The sequence below is a fragment of the Anolis sagrei genome, chromosome 8 (genome assembly GCF_037176765.1).
Source record: "Anolis sagrei isolate rAnoSag1 chromosome 8, rAnoSag1.mat, whole genome shotgun sequence".
NCBI lineage: Eukaryota > Metazoa > Chordata > Lepidosauria > Squamata > Dactyloidae > Anolis > Anolis sagrei.
In genome coordinates, this window is record NC_090028.1 from 25,028,691 (window position 1) to 25,047,637 (window position 18,947).

The following is an 18,947-nucleotide window of genomic DNA, read 5'->3' on the forward strand; positions in this document are numbered from 1 at the left end:
CACTAAAACAACCAAAGGTCTGGAGACCATGAATAATCACTACAAGGAGTGTCTTAAAGAGATGGGCATGGTTCACTGCAGAAGAGGTTGAGAGGAGACATGAGAAGAGCCATGTATAAACATATGAAAGGGTGCCCTAAGGAAAAAGTAGCAGGCTTGTTTTCTGCTGCCCTGGAAGCTAGGACTCAATGGAGCCATGGGTTCAAATTGCAGGAAAGGAGATTCCATTGAACATTAGGAAGAACTTCCTGACTTTAAGAGCTCTTCAGCAATGGCACTCTCTGCCCAGGAGTCCAGTAGAAGCTCCTTCCTTGGAAACCTTTAAACAGAGGCTGGATGGCCATCTGTCAGGGGTGCTTTGATTGTGCTTTTCCTGCCTGGCAGAAGGGGGTTGGGCTAGATGGCCCATGTGGTCTTCCAACTCTATTATTCTATGACTCTAGCTCTGATCCATCCCAGTTGCGTTTGAAATGTGCCGCTTTCTGCTTACTTCCATTGATCCAAACTCACTCCACATGCAAAAGGAGTTTGTGCTTCGTTGACTCAATAAACGGGTCAGGCATGGCCCACATGCAACTGTCGTCGCAAAAGGAGAGGAATGAACTGATCTTTCGGGTTTCTTCCTTTTTGGTTGAGGCTCAGGCTGATTCATATCAAGGATGGGCAAGTGCTGTTTACTAAATTTGTGTCTGTTCTGCATAGTATCTTTCTTTCCTGTACACTTGCACCCAATGGCTTGGGGATCACTGCTGTGTTGTTTTGATTTGTGCTCGTTTCCTTGTTTCTGTCTAGGTTTAGTTCTATTATAATGTGTGTATGTTTTCTAGGTTTTTAACTATATATTAATTGCTTTTATTGCTCGTTCCTTTGAGTTCCCATTTAGAGCAGACATGGGCAAAGTCTGGTATTCCTTCCAGGTGTATTGGACTTCAACTCCCACAATTCCAGCTGGTAATAATAACAATAACAATAATAATATAAAAACAATAATTATATTATATTATTATAATAATAAAAATAGTACAATAATAAATATAATAATATATTGGGACGTCTGACTTGGCCACGGTAGTGCACGCTCTTGTTACATCCCGTATAGACTACTGCAACGCTCTCTACATGGGGTTGCCTTTGAAGACTGTCCGGAAGCTTCAAGGTCCAGCGGACAGCAGCCAGATTGTTAACTGGAGCGGCTCTCAGGGAGCATACAACCCCCTTGTTGTGCCAGCTCCACTGGCTGCCAGTTTGCTACTGGGCACAATTCAAAGTGCTGGTTCTAGCCTATAAAGCCCTAAAAGGTTCTGGCCCAACTTACCTGTCCGTTTACAAACACAGAGTAGTGGATACAGATAATTGACATAGGAAATGGACGACTGACGATGGAATTGGACAATGCTTGACAATAAGGAGACGCCAATGATGTTGTTTATTGTTGTTGTGTTATGTAATTTTAATGCTTATATGGTTATATTGTATTTGATACTATTTATACAGTTTTGTTGGAAACCGCCTTGAGTTGCTGATTGGCTGAGAAAGGCGATATACAAATACAGTAAATAAATAAATAAATAAATAAATATTATTATATTGTATTTTATTATTATTATTATTATTATTATTATTATTACATAATTATTATATTTATTAGTAAAAATATAATAAAAAAATAAAAATAATATAAAATAGTAATATAATACTGGCTATGGAGGCCCCAGTGGTGCAGTGGGTTAAACTCCTGTGCCAGCAGGACTGAAGACCGACAAGTCGCAGGTTCAAATCCGGGGAGAGCACGGATGAGCTCCCTCTATCAACTCCAGCTCCTCATGCAGGAACATGAGAGAAGCCTCCCACAAGGATGGTAAAACATCAAAACATCTGGGCATCCCATGGGCAATGTCCTTGCAGACGGCCAATTCTCTCACACCAGAAGCAACTTGCAGTTTCTCAAGTCGCTCCTGACACACACACACACAAAAACCCCACTGGCTGTTAAGAATTGTAGGAGTTGAAGTCCAAAACACTTGGAGGGCCAAAGTTGGCCCATGCCTGGTATAAACTCTAACTTGTCTGTATTGTTGAAGGCTTTCACTGGGTTGTTGTGAGTTTTCCGGGCTGTCTGGCCATGTTCCAGAAGCATCTAACTTCTCTGTTTTACCTCATTAATAATTCTTGCTAGTTTAACCACACTCCGATGTCGCTTGTCCACATTCAAGGTTGAAATGTTGGAAGGTATGCAACAGCCTGTCCTAAAAACACACATCTGCACTCACTCAGCCCCTCTTCACTCTTCTCTTCTCTCCACTCCACCCACTGCTTTTCATTTCAAGGAAAGGTTGTGAAACTTCTCCCAACCCCAGCTCCATGTTATCAGTCAGACCCTGAGGCCGAGCCCCAGGAGAGTGTGACGACAGCCTGAGAATGGAAGTGGAGGAGGATGACAACACTGACCATTATTCCCAGAAGCGGCACGGCTCCCAAGAGAAGCACAGAAATGACCCCAACCACAATGATGTGGCCACTGCACTGACAGATGCTTAGGATGAGCATATGCAAATCCAGAAAGAGGCGCTAAGCATGCAACTCTGAGTGACTTCTCACCAGAATTTGCAAAATATTCTGGATTTTCCTCCCCAAAAAGATAGGTTTTCCAGCTGCCTGTTGACTTAGAGTAAGAGTGTCAAATTCATTTACATGGAGGGCCTCATCAACCTTATGCCATCTTATCCACAAGCCTTGTATGCAAATTCATACCTCACTCTCCTGATTAAACATAATAAACACAGCCTTCCAGATGCTCGTGTATGAAGCAGAGAATGTTTGAGGACCGGGACATCTGTAGGGACACCAAGGTGCTTGTTTATAAAGCTATTGTCCTCCCAACCCTGCTATATGCCTGTGAGACGTGGACTGTCTACAGACGTCACATGCAACTCCTGGAACGATTCCATCAGTGCTGCCTCCGGAAAATCCTGCAAATCTCTTGGGAAGACAGGCGGACAAACGTCAGCGTGCTGGAAGAAGCAAAGACCACCAGCATTGAAGCGATGGTCCTCCGCCATCAACTCCACTGGACCGGCCACGTTGTCCGGATGCCCGGCCACCGTCTCCCAAAGCAGTTGCTCTACTCCGAACTCAAGAACGAAAAACGGAATGTTAGTGGGCAGGAAAAGAGATTGAAAGATGGGCTCAAAGCCAACCTTAAAAACTCTGGCATAGACACTGAGAACTGGGAAGTCCTGGCCCTTGACCGCTCCAGCTTGAGGTCAGCTGTGACCAGCAGTGCTGCAGAATTTGAAGAGGCATGAATGGAAGACAAAAGGGAGAAGCGTGCCAAGAGGAAGGCTCGTCAAGTCAACCCCGACCGAGACCGCCTTCCACCTGGAAACCAATGCCCTCACTGCGGAAGATGCAGAGCAAGAATAGGGCTCCACAGCCACATACGGACCCACAAGAACACTGGAAGACAATCATCTTTGGAAAACGAGGGATCACCTAAGTAAGTATCACAACTCCCATCAGCTACAGCCTTGATGTCTAATGATGAGGAAAATGGCAGTTGTAGTCCAGCATCTGGAGGGCCACATAAAATGGCATGAAGGGCACATGTGACTTGAGGCAACCATGCATTTCATAGGGACTTATGTATATTTTCTGGCCACTTTGGTTCTGTTTTCCTACCTGGCCCAAATAAACCAATGTGTTTTGCCATGCCTCCTGATCTGCAAGGCAGGAGCAGGGAAAGCAAGGAGACGATGCATGGCTTGACATAGTTAAGCCTCTTCTCGCTGACTCACGACCAGAGCTTTCTAATTTGCTCCGGGACAAAGCAAGAGAAGCTGCCAACCATGGCTTCACCAAAGCAAGGGCGTGGAATAAGCAGAAAGGTGGCATTAACTACAATTCCACGAACTCAAAAGCACCAGGACACACACCTAAATGCAAAAGATGGTGGATTTAGAAAATAAGGATTTTGAAACTGTAGATACGGGAATTCTTATGCAGTTTGCAAATATTCCAAGGGTTCCTTTAAAGGCCGGAGAAAACCATGATTTTCCATAGAACTTTTTCAGTGACCAAATTAAAAGGGCAAAATTTCAAGCAAATACACAGCAAACTTGGCTCAGGGGGAAAAATAAGGGGCCTGAGGCTGTTAGGAATTGTGGGAGTTGAAGTCCAAAATAACTGGAGGAAGGGCCGAAATTTGCCCAAGCCTGCTATAGAATGAATGTGGTTTGGCATCACTTTTACTGACTTGGCACGATGCAATGGGATCCTACTGTAGTTTTGCAAGGTCTCTAGCCTTTTCTGCCAAAGAGGGCTGGGGCCTCACCAAACTACAACTCCCAGGAAGCTATAGCATGGATCCATGGCACTTAAAGTGGTGTCAAATTGCCATAATTATGCAATGTAGATTGACTGTTGCCCTGCGTCTGTTTACAACGGAAGCAGCCTGGTTTGTAACAGTTTTCATGCTATCCCAAAGATCTGTGGGATCAGGGAAGGCAGTCTTGAGATTCCCAAGCAACCAAACTGTTCGTACACACCAAGGTTGTACTTTAGTGTTGCGTAAATGGGAAACCCAATCACTGAAAGTACAAGGGAAGGTCGATTTGTGGCCTCTTTGGGGTGGAGTAGGCATGCTCAGCTTAGATTTGGCAAGGCCAAAAGGGTGTTGCGATGGAAGAAATTGGCCAGAGGCCCAGGTGGGAAGTAGAGTAGGACGATAACAGGAGATAAGACCTTTCGCCTCGCTTATCTTAGGAAAACAATGCCCTATAACAATGCCCCAGCTTTGCAAAACACCAAAGAAGCGGCTCACTGAAATGACAGAAGAAATGTCAGTACATAGTACTAGATTTGGTCACTTTTGGTGGGCAAACTGCGGCAGCTATGTCTCCAAATGTATACCACTCAAACCTGAAGTTTTGCACTCTTCTTCATCTTCTGCTTTCTAAGCCAGCGTTTCTTATCTTGGGGATTGGGACCCCTGGGAGGGGGCTTGTGAGGGGGTGTCAGGGGGGTTGCCAAAGACCACCAGAAAACGCCGTATTTTCTGTTGGTCATGGGGGTTCTGTGTGGGAAGTTTGGTCCAATTCTATTGTTGGTGGGGTTTATAGTTTGTAGGCAAACTATAAATCCCAGTAACTACAATTCCCAAAAGTCAATGTCTATTTTCCATAAATTACAGCAGTGTTTACATTTGGGCATATTGAGTATCCAAGCCAAGTTTGGTTCATATGGCGTATCCGTGCCAAGTTTGGTGGGGTTCAGAATGCTCTTTCATTGTAGGTGAACTATAAATCCCAGAAACTACAACTCCCAAATATCAAGGTCTATTTTCCCCAAGCCCCACCAGTGTTCACATTTGGGCATATTGAGAATTTGTGCCAAGTTTGGTCCAGATCCACCATTGTTTGAGTTCACAGTGCTCCCTGGATGTAGGTGAACTACAACTCCAAAACTCAAGGTCAATGCCCACCAAACCTTTCCAGTATTTTCTGTTGCTCATGGGAGTTGTGTGTGCCAAGTTTGGTTCAATTCCATTGTTGGTGGAGTTCAGAATGCTCTTTGGTTGTAGGTTAACTATAAATCCCAGCAACTACAACTCCCAAATGACAAAATCAACCCCCCCCCCCCCCCCCAACTCACCAATATTCAAATTTGGGCAAATCGGGTATTCCAAATGGTCCAGTGAATGGAAATACATCCTGTATATCAGATATTTACATTACGGTCCACAACAGTAGCAAAATTACAGTTAGGAAGTAGCAACAAAAAAAATGTTATGGTTGGGGGTCACCACAACATGAGGAACTGTATTAAGGAGTCATGGCATTAGGAAAGTTGAGAAATACTGTTACCCAATGGAGGGGTTAGCATTGTGACTGCCCTTCCCACGGGGCTTTGTTTTGGGCCTCTTCAGGTATATCCGGATCCCGGATCTGGCACTCAGGTCTCCAAAGCAAGCTCTGGGAATCAAACGGGGTTCCCTTTTCCTTGGTAGGAGTCACCTCTATTTGACTTAGACAAGTTATAAAATGGAGCACGGCTGAAAGGAGCAAATAATTAAGTCCTGGTCCTTCTAATTATCTCTCCAGCACGCCAGTGAAAACAGAGACGGCCGCGCACTTCAAAGCAAGAGCCAGCCATCCAAAGCAGGAGGAAGTTAATAGCCCTGGTAGCAGCAGTAGCGTTCCTTCCAAACAATTGTCAGCAAGGAAGGAGGAGACGCTTCCTTCGCTTCCTTTGGTTCAGTCTCCGACCTTCAATTGCAAAAGACGATTTCATACCTGTCTCTGTTCCCCTCCCAGGTACGCCGCTGCCTGCTTTTCCTCTTTTCCTCTATTACTACTAAACAGACGCAGCCTCTCCTCGGAGGCCCAGGAGGACATAACCTGAGCTGTTCATCCAGAAAATGCAATGTCTGCCAAATGCAGAAACCGGCAGCGAGATGTGAGAGCAGGAGCAGCATGCGCTCCGAAAAGGCCTGCCCTTTCAACCCTCCAGGCAAAGGCTTTATGGGGCTGCGGGCCATAAGGAAACACATGCAAAGTGCAGTCCACCCTCCACGTTTGCTAGGGTCAGGGGCACAGGACCCCCATGAAAAGAAAGCCACAAGATATCACTACTGTTTTTACACATCTCTAGGAATTTCTAGGCCATAGAATCCTAGAGTTGGAAGAGACCTCAAAGGCCATCCAGTCCAGCCCCCTGCTCCTATTGATGCAGGCCAAAATCCCATTTGCTTTTTTTGCTGCCACATCACATTGTTAGCTCATGTTTAACTTGTTGTCCATGAGGACTCCAAGATCTTTATCACACGTACTGCTCTCGAGCCAGGCATTGTCCCCCATTCTGTATCTTTGCATTTTGTTTTTCCTGCCAAAGTGGAGTATCTTGCATTTGTCTCTGTTGAACTTCATTTGATTCTATGATTCTATAAGAATTGTAATAATCAGGTGTGATGAGGAGCGTATGCATCCCATCTCAATACAGTAGGTGTCCAATCCTTAAAACATATGGGATGCGTATTGATATAAACAGATTATATCCCAATGTGATCAGGTCCTTAGGCTGGAAGCTGAATCTAGATCTGCACCTGAAGGCCTAGAGCAGGCATGGACCAGCTTTGGCCCTCCAGGTGTTTTGGACTTCAACTCCCACAATTCCTAACAGCCGGTAGGGAATTGCTGCTCTCTGTTATTCTTGCAATAGGGTTCACTACTGCCCAGGCATCCAGGCATTTTGTTTCCGGGGGGGGGGGGGGGGGGGGCTGAGTTTGGTTGGGGGGGGGGGCTGAGTCTGAGTGAAAGAGGGTCTGCCCTAACAAACCTTTTGTATCATTACCCAAATACCCCCGTGCATATGGGATATATTGAGCATGGTGATCAGATCATGATATGAAGAAACATAACAGTTTAAATAATGTACCAGTAAGGCCTTCTCGCAGACCACCATCAGAATTTGGGGGGGGGGGGGGCTGAAGCCCCCCAAGCCCCCCCCCCCCCCCGGCTACATGCCTGCTACTGCCTTACACATGTATCCCCAAATAGATACAGGTGTCTTAGTGTGTGTCCTTCCATGACAAAGGAATTAGACGGCAACAACAGGGAGGAGCAATAACATCCATCCAGAGTGTTGCCTTCTACTAGACGTAGATATATTTGAGACAACCTGCCTTGCATTTCAAACAACAGCTTGCTGCCTACAGCAAAGGTGCGGAAAGCTGCCTAATGCACAATGCCATAGAAAGAGTCACCTGCCAGCCAGCTTGGTTTCTGTAGGAAGAATGCAAGAGAGGAAAGGCTCTGTCTCTTGCCTCGGGTGGTAAAATGTCTTGGGCTGGCCCTGTTCTCCACCTCTCCAAAGAGGAACCTGCACCGCTCACCCAGGCTGAGGTAGCATTTCTGTTTCTCTTGCAGCAAAATCACACTGGAGTGCCTTATTCGGGTATCACTTACGACTGCAAAAGAAACTGGATACATGTCTCAAAATGCTCAAGAGATGTGGATATTTTACTAGTAAAAAAAGAAAGTAACTTGATGCATTTTTGGCCTGTGTATATCCTTAAGGCAGCTATTCTCAAAGTATGCTCCACCGAGTCTACTGAGGGGCTCTGAACTTTCCTCCTCCTTCAGCATGGCAGAAGGTGGTCGGCAGAAGGTGGTTGGACTGGATGGCCCCTAAGGTTTCTGCTGCTGCTGTTGTTGTTATGGCTGGTTGGCCATCTGGGGGGGGGGGGGTGCTCCCATTATGCTTTTCCTGCATGGCAGAAGGCAGTTGAACTGGATGACCCCTGGGGTTGCTCCTATCATCATCATCATCATCGAAAAGGCTGGGTGGCCATCTGTTGGGATGCTTTGATTGTATTTTTGCTGCATGGCAGAAAGAAGGGAATTGGACTTGATGGCCCCTGGGGTTACTCCTATTATTATTATTATTATTATTATTATTATTATTAGAAAGCATGTCACAGCAAACGGGATATATATGCTGGATTATTATTATTATTATTATTATTATTATTATTATTAGAAAGGCTGGGTGGCCATCTGTTGGGGGTGCTTTGCTTGTGCTTTCCATGCATGAAGGCAGAAGGAAGTTGGACTGGATGACCAACCCTGAGGGTTACTGTTGTTGCGGTTGTTGTTATAAAGACTGGGCAGGGAGGCTTTGAGTGTGCTTTTCCTGCATTGCAGAATGGAGTTGGACTGGGTGGCCCCGTGGGTTGCTCCTATTACTATTACTACTACTACTATTACTACTACTACTATCATTGGAAAAGCTGGGCACCATCTACTGGGGTGCTCTGATTGCATTTTTCCTGCATGGCAGAAAGAAGGGGGTTGGACTGGATGGCCCCTGGGGTTGCTCCTACTACTACTACTACTACTACTATTATTGGAAAGCCTGGGTGGCCATCTGTTGGAGTGCTTTGTGTTTTTGCTGCACGGCAGAAAGAAGTGGGTTGGACTGGATGGCCCCTGGGGTTGCTCTTATTATTATTATTATTAGTAGTAGTAGTAGTAGTAGTATTGCAAAAGCTGGGTGGCCATCTTTTGGGGGGCTTTGATTGTTCTTTTCCTGCATGGCAGAAGGGGGTTGGACTGGATGGCCCTGGGCTCTTATGTTTATGTCGGTGAAAATTCTTCTTCATCTTAAATATTGTATTTTTCTTTCTTTCTTTCTTTCTTTCTTTCTTTCTTTCTTTCTTTCTTTCTTTGCACTGTGTGAACCAGTTCACACGAATCCTCTCCATCCATCTATGTGCCACTGGCCTATGCCTGATACATATATATACATTATATATAATATATCAACATTTCTTGGGGTTCCAAAATAAACTTTTGCTCCAAAAAGGACTCCAAAGCAGAGAAAATATGAGAACCTCTGTCTTAAAGTATATACCTTAATAAGGGCATACACAGGCCAAAAGTACAATGCTTACTTGTCAAGTCTATGGGCTTAGGGAAATTCTTCCTTTGTGGTTGCATGCCTTCAAGTAATTTCCAACTTATACTGCGCATATCCCAGTTTCTTCTTGATGTGATATCTTCCGAAGGGGTTTGTTTGCCCTTACCTTCTTCTGAGATAAGAGTACACACAAGCCCAAGAGTGCCAGGATTTGGACTAATAAAAAGAATGATTTCTTGACCCATCTTGAGCTGTGTTTCTAGATTCCGTTATCGGCTCCCGATTCTGATTTCTGTGTCAAATAAACTTGGCAAACTCAACATGAAAGTGGGCCTTAAAGTTGGTGATAGTTCACGTACAGCATGTGCCGAAGTTTCAGTAAACACAGCAATGCCAACTGTTTAAAAAACTGTGCAACAAGGGTGTTGTTTCCACACCTGGCAGACCACAACACAAAACCAAAAGACCCAACTGACATCAGGCTTTGTGACTTGTGCTCATGTGGTTTTCACACACAACTCCGCCAAGCCCCTTCTCACTTTGGATATCCGTACTTTGATGAAAAGTTTTGCTTCACCAGATTACTTCGTATGAACCCCTCGTTGCCTTTGCGCTCATTGTCTCTGTGTTTTGATATTGATGTGCTTTATGATGTGTGTCAAGACAAGTCCTTTTATGATTGCCTTTCTGTTTATATTGCAAACCACATTGGAAAGAGTTTACTACGAAGGGAAAGGAGGAGTCATTGAAGTCAGAGGAAAAAGGTGGAGGGGGGAATCAAATGCTCTCTTACATAGTCAAAAAGAACTAAAATTAGAACTTAATGCCTCCAGAAATAATTTACATTGCCTCTGCTTTGCATGTGATGCCGAAGAGGGGTTAAACCGGTTTCAGGGACATCCACACCTTACACGCGCCGTGCCGACAGCAAGGCAACTGGTATTTCAGAACACAACAAGGATGCAGAAAGGGAAGTGTGGCTTTCCAAATATTGGACTGCAACGCCCATTGCCCTGTGAGTAAAGGTGCAGCTACACTGCAGAATGAATGCAGCTTGGCATGGCTCGATGCTATGGAAATATGAGAGTTATAGTTTCACCAAACTACAGCTCCTATGATGCCATAGCCTTGGGTCATGGTGGTTAAAGTGGCGTCAAACTGTATTCATTCTACCTGTAGCTACACCTTCCGTTTGACAAACAGGGAAGCCTACATCCTCCCCATCCCTAATTATTATATTATAATAATTACTATTATTTATCATATTTATTTATGTCCTGCTTTATCTCCCTCAAAGGGGACTCAAAGCAGCTTAACATGAAAGCACCATTAAGTACTCTTGTCTTAGGATGCATCTATATTATAGAATGAATGCGGTTTGACGCCAATTTAATGCTAGAGAATCCTGAGAGTTGTAGTTTTGCAAGGACTTTTGCCTCTCCTGCCCAAGAAGACTGATGCCTCACTAAACTACAGCTCCAAGGCTTCCATAACACAGAGCCATGGCATTTAAAGTGGTACCAAACTGCATTAATTGATCAGTGTAGCTATACTCTTAATCTAATGATAGATAGATAGATAGATAGATAGATAGATAGATAGATAGATAGACAGACAGGCAGACAGACAGATAAGATGCATCTACACTGTAGAATTAATGTAATTTGTTAGGTAATCCAGAAAGTTGTAGTTTTGCAAGGCTCACCTAACTACAGCTCCCAGGCTTCTATAGCAATGAGACATGGTCATTCAAGTGGCACCAAACTGCATTAATTGTCCAGTGTAGCTATACTCTCAGTCTAATGATAGACAGATCGATGGACAGATAGATAAGATGCATCTACACTGTAGAATTAATGCAGTTTGATAGGGAATCTGGAGAGTTATAGCTCTGCAAGGCTCTCCTCCTGTACAAGAATGCTGGTGCCTCATCAAGCTACAGCTCCCAGGCTTCCATAGCAATGGGCCACAGCAGTTAAAGTGGTACCAAACTGCATTAATTGATCAGTGTAGCTATACTCTTAATCTAATAATAGATAGATAAACAGACAGATAGATAAGATGCATCTACACTGTAGAATTAATACATTTTGACAGGCAATCCGGAAAGTTGTAGTTTTGCAAGGCTCTCCTGCCCAAGAGTGCTGGTGCCTCACCTAACTACAGCTCCCAGGCTTCCATAGCAATGGGCCATGGCAGTTAAAGTGGTACCAAACTGCATTAATTGTCCAGTGTAGCCATACTTTAAATCTAATAATAGATGGATGGATGGATAGATGGATAGATAGATAAGATGCAGCTACACTGTAGAATTAATGCAGTTTGATAGGGAATTCAGAGAGTTGTAGTTCTGCAAGGCTCTCCTGCCCAAGAGTGCTGGTTCCTTACCAAATTACAGCTCCTAAGGTTCGATAGCAGTGGGCCAAAGCGGTAAAAGTGGAAGCAAACTGCATTAATGCTCCAGTGTAGCTATACTCTAAATCTAATAATAGATAGATAGATAGATAGATAGATAGATAGATAGATAGATAGATGATAGATAGATAAAATGCATCTACACTGTAGAATTAATGCAGTTTGATATGGAATCCAGAAAGTTGTATTTCTGCAAGGCTCTCCTGCCCAAGAGTGCTGGTGCCTCAACAAACTACAGTTCCCAGGGATCCATGACAGTTAAAGTGGAACCAAACTGCATTAATTGTCCAGTGTAGTTATACCCTCAATCTAAGGATGGATGGATGGACGGACGGACGGACGGACGGACGGACAGACAGACAGATAGATAGATAGATGATAGGGTACATAGATAGATAGATAGATAGATAGATAGATAGATAGGATGCATCTACACTGAGAGTTGTAGTTTTGCAAGGCTCCCCAGAAAGGCTCAAGAATGCTGGTGCCTCACCAAGCTACAGCTCCCAGGCTTGCATGGCAATTAAAGTGGTACCAAACTGTATTAATTGTCCAGTGTAGCCATACTCTAAATCTAATAATGGATAGATTGATGGATATATAAGCAGATAAGATGCAGATACACTGTAGAATTAATGCAGTTCGATTGGGAATCCAAAGAGTTGTAGTTTTGCAAGGCTCTCCTGCCCAAGAGTGCTGGTGCCTTACCAAACTACAGCTCCCAGGGTTTGATAGCAGTGGGCCAAAGCGGTTAAAGTGGAACCAAACTGCATTAATTGTCCAGTTTAGCTATACCCTCAATCTAATACTAGATAGAGAGACATAGACAAGCAAGATACATCTACACTGTAGAATTAATGCAGTTTGGCACGGTTTTAACTGCCATGGCACAATGCTAGGGGAACCTGAGAGTTGTAGTTTTGCAAAGCCTTTAAGGAGTGCACACTCTAACTCCCAGCATTCCATAGCCTTGAGCCACCGCGGTCAAACTGCATTAATTCTACAGTGCGGATGCATCCTTAGGTATGGGCCACGCATCGGTTTCACACTGGAAGCCGAGGCTGGCTCTTGGAGAGAATGTATCCCAATTCCCCTGCTGTGACTTTGAAAGGCACATCGGAGGGAGCGCATGAAGGGAAGCAGGCGCTGCCAGAGCTGCATACTTGGCCATGCGCGCCAAGGCTGGCCGGCCGCATGCTGCGGATTCTGCCTTCCTGTCTCCAGACAGTTCCCTAAATATCTATGAAAGACCCAAATAGGCCAAAGGCAAAGTCCAAACTCGCCACAAGTTTTGGATGGCTATTACCAAACAATAACATGCTGCTACTTATTATTTCATCTGTTTTCAACTCTTATTCCTAACAGCCTCAGGCCCTTTCCTTTTCCCCCTCAGCCTCAGAGGGGAAAAAGGAAAGGGCCTGAGGCTGTTAGGAATGGTGGGAGTTGAAATCCAAAACACCTGGAAGGAGATCCAAGTTGGCCCAGGCCCAATCCATGTTTTCCTTTCCCTTTAATTTTAGTAGCACCTGATTGTGGTCAGAGAAGACCCTGGGTAGTATTTCCACCTGAAGAAGCAGAGGGGGGAAAGGAAGGGGCCTGAGGCTGTTAGGAATGGTGGGAGTCGCAATCCAAAACACCTGGAGGGAAGGCCCAAGTTTGCCCAGACCTGCTGTTGCATCTTTGAGACCCAAAAGAGAAAACTGAAGTTTGCAAGAAGGACAAGAAACACAATGCAAAAAGTATTTGGGGCCTGGCACAACTCACCCCTGCAGGCTTCTTGCCAAGCTTTCCCTCTCCTATGCCAGAAATACAGCTTAATGGTATAACATTAGAAACGTTGACCATTTCAGCTACCTTAGCAGCCACCTCTCCACCAAAGTCAACATTGACACTGAAATACAACACCGCCTGAGCTCTGCAAGTGCAGCATTTTTCCGAATGAAGCAGAGAGTGTTTGAGGCCCGGGACATCCGTAGGGATACCAAGGTGCTTGTTTATCATACACAGTTGCTCCCCCTCAACGGTTTTGGTCCCCAGAGTATATTTCCCCACCTGTATGAAGGTCTATATTTAGGACCCCGTTCCTTTACGGGTTTCTCCCCCATAAACAATCTGCTCCATCCCTATCTCATCCAGATTTTAGTATTTTTAGTATCTTAGTTTTATCTTGCACATGCGGCCCGCTCATTGTTATATTATGTTATTTTATTTTACTGTGTATGATTTTGCTTTTTCGTTTTTGTACTCATATGTTGTATGTATTTTACTGTGTTGTTATTGTGTTTTGGTTTTACTTTATTGTAATGTGCTGTTGGGCTTGGCCTCCTGCAAATCTCTTGGGAAATCAAGTGGACAAATGTCAGCGTGCTGGAAGAAGCAAAGAGCACCAGCACTGAAGCAATGGTTCTCCACCATCAACTCTGTTGGACCAGCCACGTTGTCCGGATGCCCGACCACCGTCTCCTAAAGCAGTTGCTCTACTCTGAACTCAAGAACGGAAAACGGAATGTTGGTGGGCAGGAAAAAAGATTGAAAGATGGACTGAAAGCCAACCTTAAAAACTCTGGTTTAGACACTGAGATCTGGGCAGTCCTGGTCCTTGAGTGCTCCAGCTGGAGGTCAGCTGTGACCAGCAGTGCTGTAGAATTTGAAGAGCACAAATGGAGCGCGAAAGAGAAAAACGTGCCAAGAGGAAGGTGCGTCAAGCCATCCCCGACCAGGACCGCCTTCCACCTGGAAACCAATGCCCTCACTGCGGGAAAAGATGCAGATCAAGTATAGGGCTCCACAGTCACCTATCGACCCACCGCCAGTACACCAACTTTGGAAGACAATCCTACTCAGACAACGAGGCATCGTCTAAGTAAGTAAGTACATCATGCAAAATACTCCCAGAACACATCCCAGTCACACTAGGACGATGCCAGCATAAGCCTGAGCCATTGGACCTTCCGCGAGACAAACCTAAACCAAAGAAGGTCCTCTAACCACGCACCATTCAGTGAGGACACGCCATGAAACCAACTTAGGAAAAACTTTAGAGTAAGAGACGTCAGTCAATCAGCCAGGGTTGAATATCCAGAGGAAGAACTCAACAGAAGCAGGAAAGAGCGGAAGATGTTGGGGTCACTCACCCAGAAGAGCAGCAGGGGGCCTTCCACTCCATCGGGGGCTCCTTTGGTCCTCCATGAAGAAGATGAAGGAGAAGAGGAAGAAGAGGGCGAAGGGGAGCCCAGGGCACCGAGGTCATCCAGCCGCCCTCAGGATCTCTCTTTGCAAGGAGGAGGAGTTTGGAGGAGGAGGAGGAGAAAGGGAGGGAGGAGGTAGAGGAGGGAGAGAAGAAGGGGAAGGAGAAAAAGGGAAAGGAGGAGAAAGTAAAGGAGAAGAACAAGAAGGAGGAGGAAGAGAATGAGGAGTGAGAAGAGATGGAAGGAAGGAAAAGGAAAAGGTACAGGAGAAGAACAAGAAGAAGGAAGAGGAGGTGGAGAAAGAAAAAGGACAAGAAGGAGGAAGAAGAGAAGGAAAAGTGGAGGAGAGGAGGAGGAGAGAGAAGAGAAGGAAGGAAAAGGAGGCGAAAGTACAGGAGAAGAACAAGAAGGAGGCGAGAAGGAGAGGAAAAGGGAAAAAAGGAGGACAAAGTAAGGGAGAAGAACAAGAAGGAGAGAAGGAAAAGGGAGAGGAGAAGGTGAAGCAAGAGGAAAAGGAAGGGAGGAGGAGGAGAAAGTAAAGGAGAAGAACAAGGAGGAAGAGAGAAGGAAGAGGGAAAAGAGAATGTGAAGGAAACAGAAAGAGGAGAAAGTAAAGGAGAAGAATGAAAAAGGGGAGAGAATGCGGAGAAGGAAGAAAGAATGAAAGGAAAAGGAGGAGAAAGTACAGAAGAACAAGAAGGAGGAGGAAGAGGAGGTATGGGAAAAGGATAAGATGGAGGAAGAAAGGAAGAGGAGGTGGAAAAGGAAGGAAAGAAAAGAAGGAGGAAGAAGAAGAGAAGTTATGGGAAAAGGACAAGAAGGAGGAAGAAAGGAAGAGGAGGTGGAGAAGGAAAAGGTGGAGGAATTACAGAAGAACAAGGAGAAGGAGGGAGAGAAGAGGAGGAGGAGGGAGAGAGAAAGGAGGAGGAGGAGGATAAAGTAAGGGAGAAGAACAAGAAGGAGGAGAGAAGGAGGGAAAGGAGAAGGAAAGAAGGAGGAGGAGAAAGTAAAGGAGATGAAGAAGGAAAAGGAAGAGGGAGAAGTTGAAGGAAAGGTTGGAAGAGGACCCAAAGAAGGAGGAGAAGAGGGGAAAGGACTCGGAGAAAGAGGGGAAGGACAAAAAGGAGGAGAGTAGAAGGAAGAAGAGAATGAGGGAAAGGAGGGGGAGGAAGAAGGTTAGAAGGACAGAAAGGAGGAGGAGAACATGAATGAGAGAAGGGAGGAGGAGGAGGAGAGAGGGGCCCCGGGGTCCGGCCCTTGCCCTCTTTTCCTTCCTTCCTTCCCCTCTTCTTCTTCTTCTTCCTCCTTCCTTCCTTCCTTTTTCCCTCCTCCTTGCTCTCCTTGAGCCGGGGAGCGCGCAGGAACTTTCCGCAGCGGCGGCGGAGGCGAGTCCGGGCCGCGCTCCCTCCCTCCCTCCCTCCCACTTCCTGCCTCCTCCTCCTTTTCCTCCTCCCTTTTCTCCTTCTGTTCTTTCTTCCCTTCGGGCCAGGCCAGGCCAGGCAAGGCGTCCTCCCCGAGTGAGTGAGTGAGTGAGTCACCGGCTCCAACGGGGCCGCGGTTGGCGGCGCTGCTTCCCTTCGGCCCGTCCCCCGGGAAGGGAGGAAGCGAGGGGGCGAACTAGAACTCCCGCGCTCCGGAGGGAATCCGATGGGGCTGCCCTGGCTCAAGGCTATGGCATCTCCCCTGGGAGATGGGAGTTTAGCACTCTTGGGCACAGAAGGCCTTGGGAAACTACAACTCCCATTCTTCCATAGCACTGAGCCAGGAGTAGCTCAAGTGAGGCCAAGCTGCAAAGGCCTTAGGAAACTACATCTCCCACCATTCTATAATAACTCTTGTGGGTTCAAACTGCAATGGCCTTGAGAAACTACATCTCCCATTATCTCATAGTAATTCAAATATGGCCAAGCTGCAAAGGCCTTGGGAAGCTACATCTTCCACCATCCCATAGCAACTTCCAGTAAGGTCATGCTGCAAAGGCCTTAGGAAACTACATCTCCCATTCTTCCATAGCACTGAGCCAGGAGCAGCTCAAGTAAGGCCAAGCTGCAAAGACCTTGGGAAGCTACATCTCCCACCGTTCCATAGCAACTCCTGGGGGTTCAAGCTGCAAAGGCCTTAGGAAACTACATCTCCCACCATTCCATAGTAGCTTCCAGGGAGGTCATGCTGCAATGGCCTTGGGAAACTACTACTCCCACCATTCCATAGCAACTCCTGTGGGTTCAAGCTGCAAAGTCCTAGGGAAACTACATCTCCCACCATCTCATAGCAACTTCCAGTGAGGTAACGCTGCAAAGGCCTTGGGAAACTACTACTCCCATTATCCCGTAGCAATTGAAGTCAGCCAAGCTGCAAAGGCCCTTTGAAACTACATCTACCATCATCTCATAGCAACTCCTGTAAAGTCAAGCTGCAAAGGGCTTGGGAAACTACATCTCCCACCATCCCATAGCAACTTCCAGTGAGGTCACGCTGCAAAGGCCTTGGGAAACTACTACTCCCATTATCCCGTAGCAATTGAAGTCAGCCAAGCTGCAAAGGCCGTTTGAAACTGCATCTACCATCATCCCATAGCAACTCCTGTAAGGTCAAGCTGCAAAGGGCTTGGGAAATTACAGCTCCTATTGTTCCATAGCACTGAGCCAAGGCACTTTTGGTGAGGTCAAGCTACAAAGGCCATGGAAAACTACAATTCTCATTATTTCATACCAACTTCAGTTATGTCAAGCTGTAAAGGCCTGGGGACACTACATCTCCCATTATTCCATAGCACTGAGCCAAGGCAGCTCAAGTGAGGTCAAGCAGCAAAGGCCTTGGGAAACTACATCTCCCATTATTCCATCGCACTGAGCCATGGCGGCTCAAGTGAGGTCAAGCAACAAAGGCCTGGGGAAACTACATTTCCCATTAATCCATAGCAACTCAAGTTAGGTCAAGCTATAAAAGCCAAAGGAAACTACATCTCCCATTATCCCATAGTACTGAGCCAAGGCAGCTCAAGTGAGATCAATCTACAAAGGCCTTGGAAAACTACAATTCTCGTTATTCCATAGCAACTCCAGTGAGGTCAAACTGCAAGGGCCTTAGAAAACTCTTTCCCATTATTCCACTTGAGCCAAGGCAGCTCAAGTGAGGTCAAGCTGCAAAGGTCTGGGGAAACTACATCTCCCATTATTTCATAGCAATTCAAGGGAGATCAAGCTGCAAAGGCCCTTGGGAAACTACATCTCCCATTATCACATAGTACTGAGCCAAGGCAGCTCAAGTGAGATCAATCTACAAAGGCCTTGGAAAACTACAATTCTCAGTATTCCATAGCAACTCCAGTGAGGTCAAGCTGCAAGGGCCTTAGAAAACTATATTTCCCATTATTCCACTTGAGCCAAGGCAGCTCAAGTGAGGTCAAGCTGCAAAGGTCTGGGGAAACTACATCTCCCATTATTTCATAGCAATTCAAGGGAGATCAAGCTGCAAAGGTCTTGGGAAACTACATCTCCCATTACCTCATAGTACTGAGCCAAGGCAGCTCAAGTGAGATCAATCTACAAAGGCCTTGGAAAACTACAATTCTCATTATTCCATAGCAACTCCAGTGAGGTCAAGCTGCAAGGGCCTTAAAAAACTATCTTTCCCATTATTCCACTTGAGCCAAGGCAGCTCAAGTGAGGTCAAGCTGCAAAGGTCTGGGGAAACTACATCTCCCTTTATTTCATAGCAATTCAAGGGAGATCAAGCTGCAAAGGTCTTGGGAAACTAAATCTCTTATTTTCCATAGCAACTCAAGTTAGGTCAAGCTGCAAGAGCCATGGGAAACCACATCACCCATTATTCCATAGCAACAACAGTGAGATCAAACTGCAAAGGCCTTAGAAAGCTACATCTCCCATTATTCCATAGCAATGCCAGTGAAATCAAGCTGCAAAGACT

At 45.7% G+C, this 18,947-nt stretch overlaps 1 protein-coding gene across 5 annotated transcripts in view; it reads right to left on the minus strand.

Moving 5' to 3' along the window:
• The window catches only part of GSE1 (Gse1 coiled-coil protein), a 510,191-nt gene that overhangs the window by 334,560 nt on the left and 156,684 nt on the right, over window positions 1-18,947 (minus strand). The window contains exon 1 of one of the 5 annotated variants that reach the window (XM_060788126.2): window positions 14,964-15,136. The exons of the other annotated variants lie outside the window; for them this stretch is intronic. Coding sequence (XP_060644109.2) covers window positions 14,964-15,018 — 55 coding nt within the window. The 5' untranslated portion in view covers window positions 15,019-15,136. Of the gene's footprint in view, window positions 1-14,963; window positions 15,137-18,947 lie in introns of those variants that run through there. 5 annotated transcript variants of the gene reach the window in all.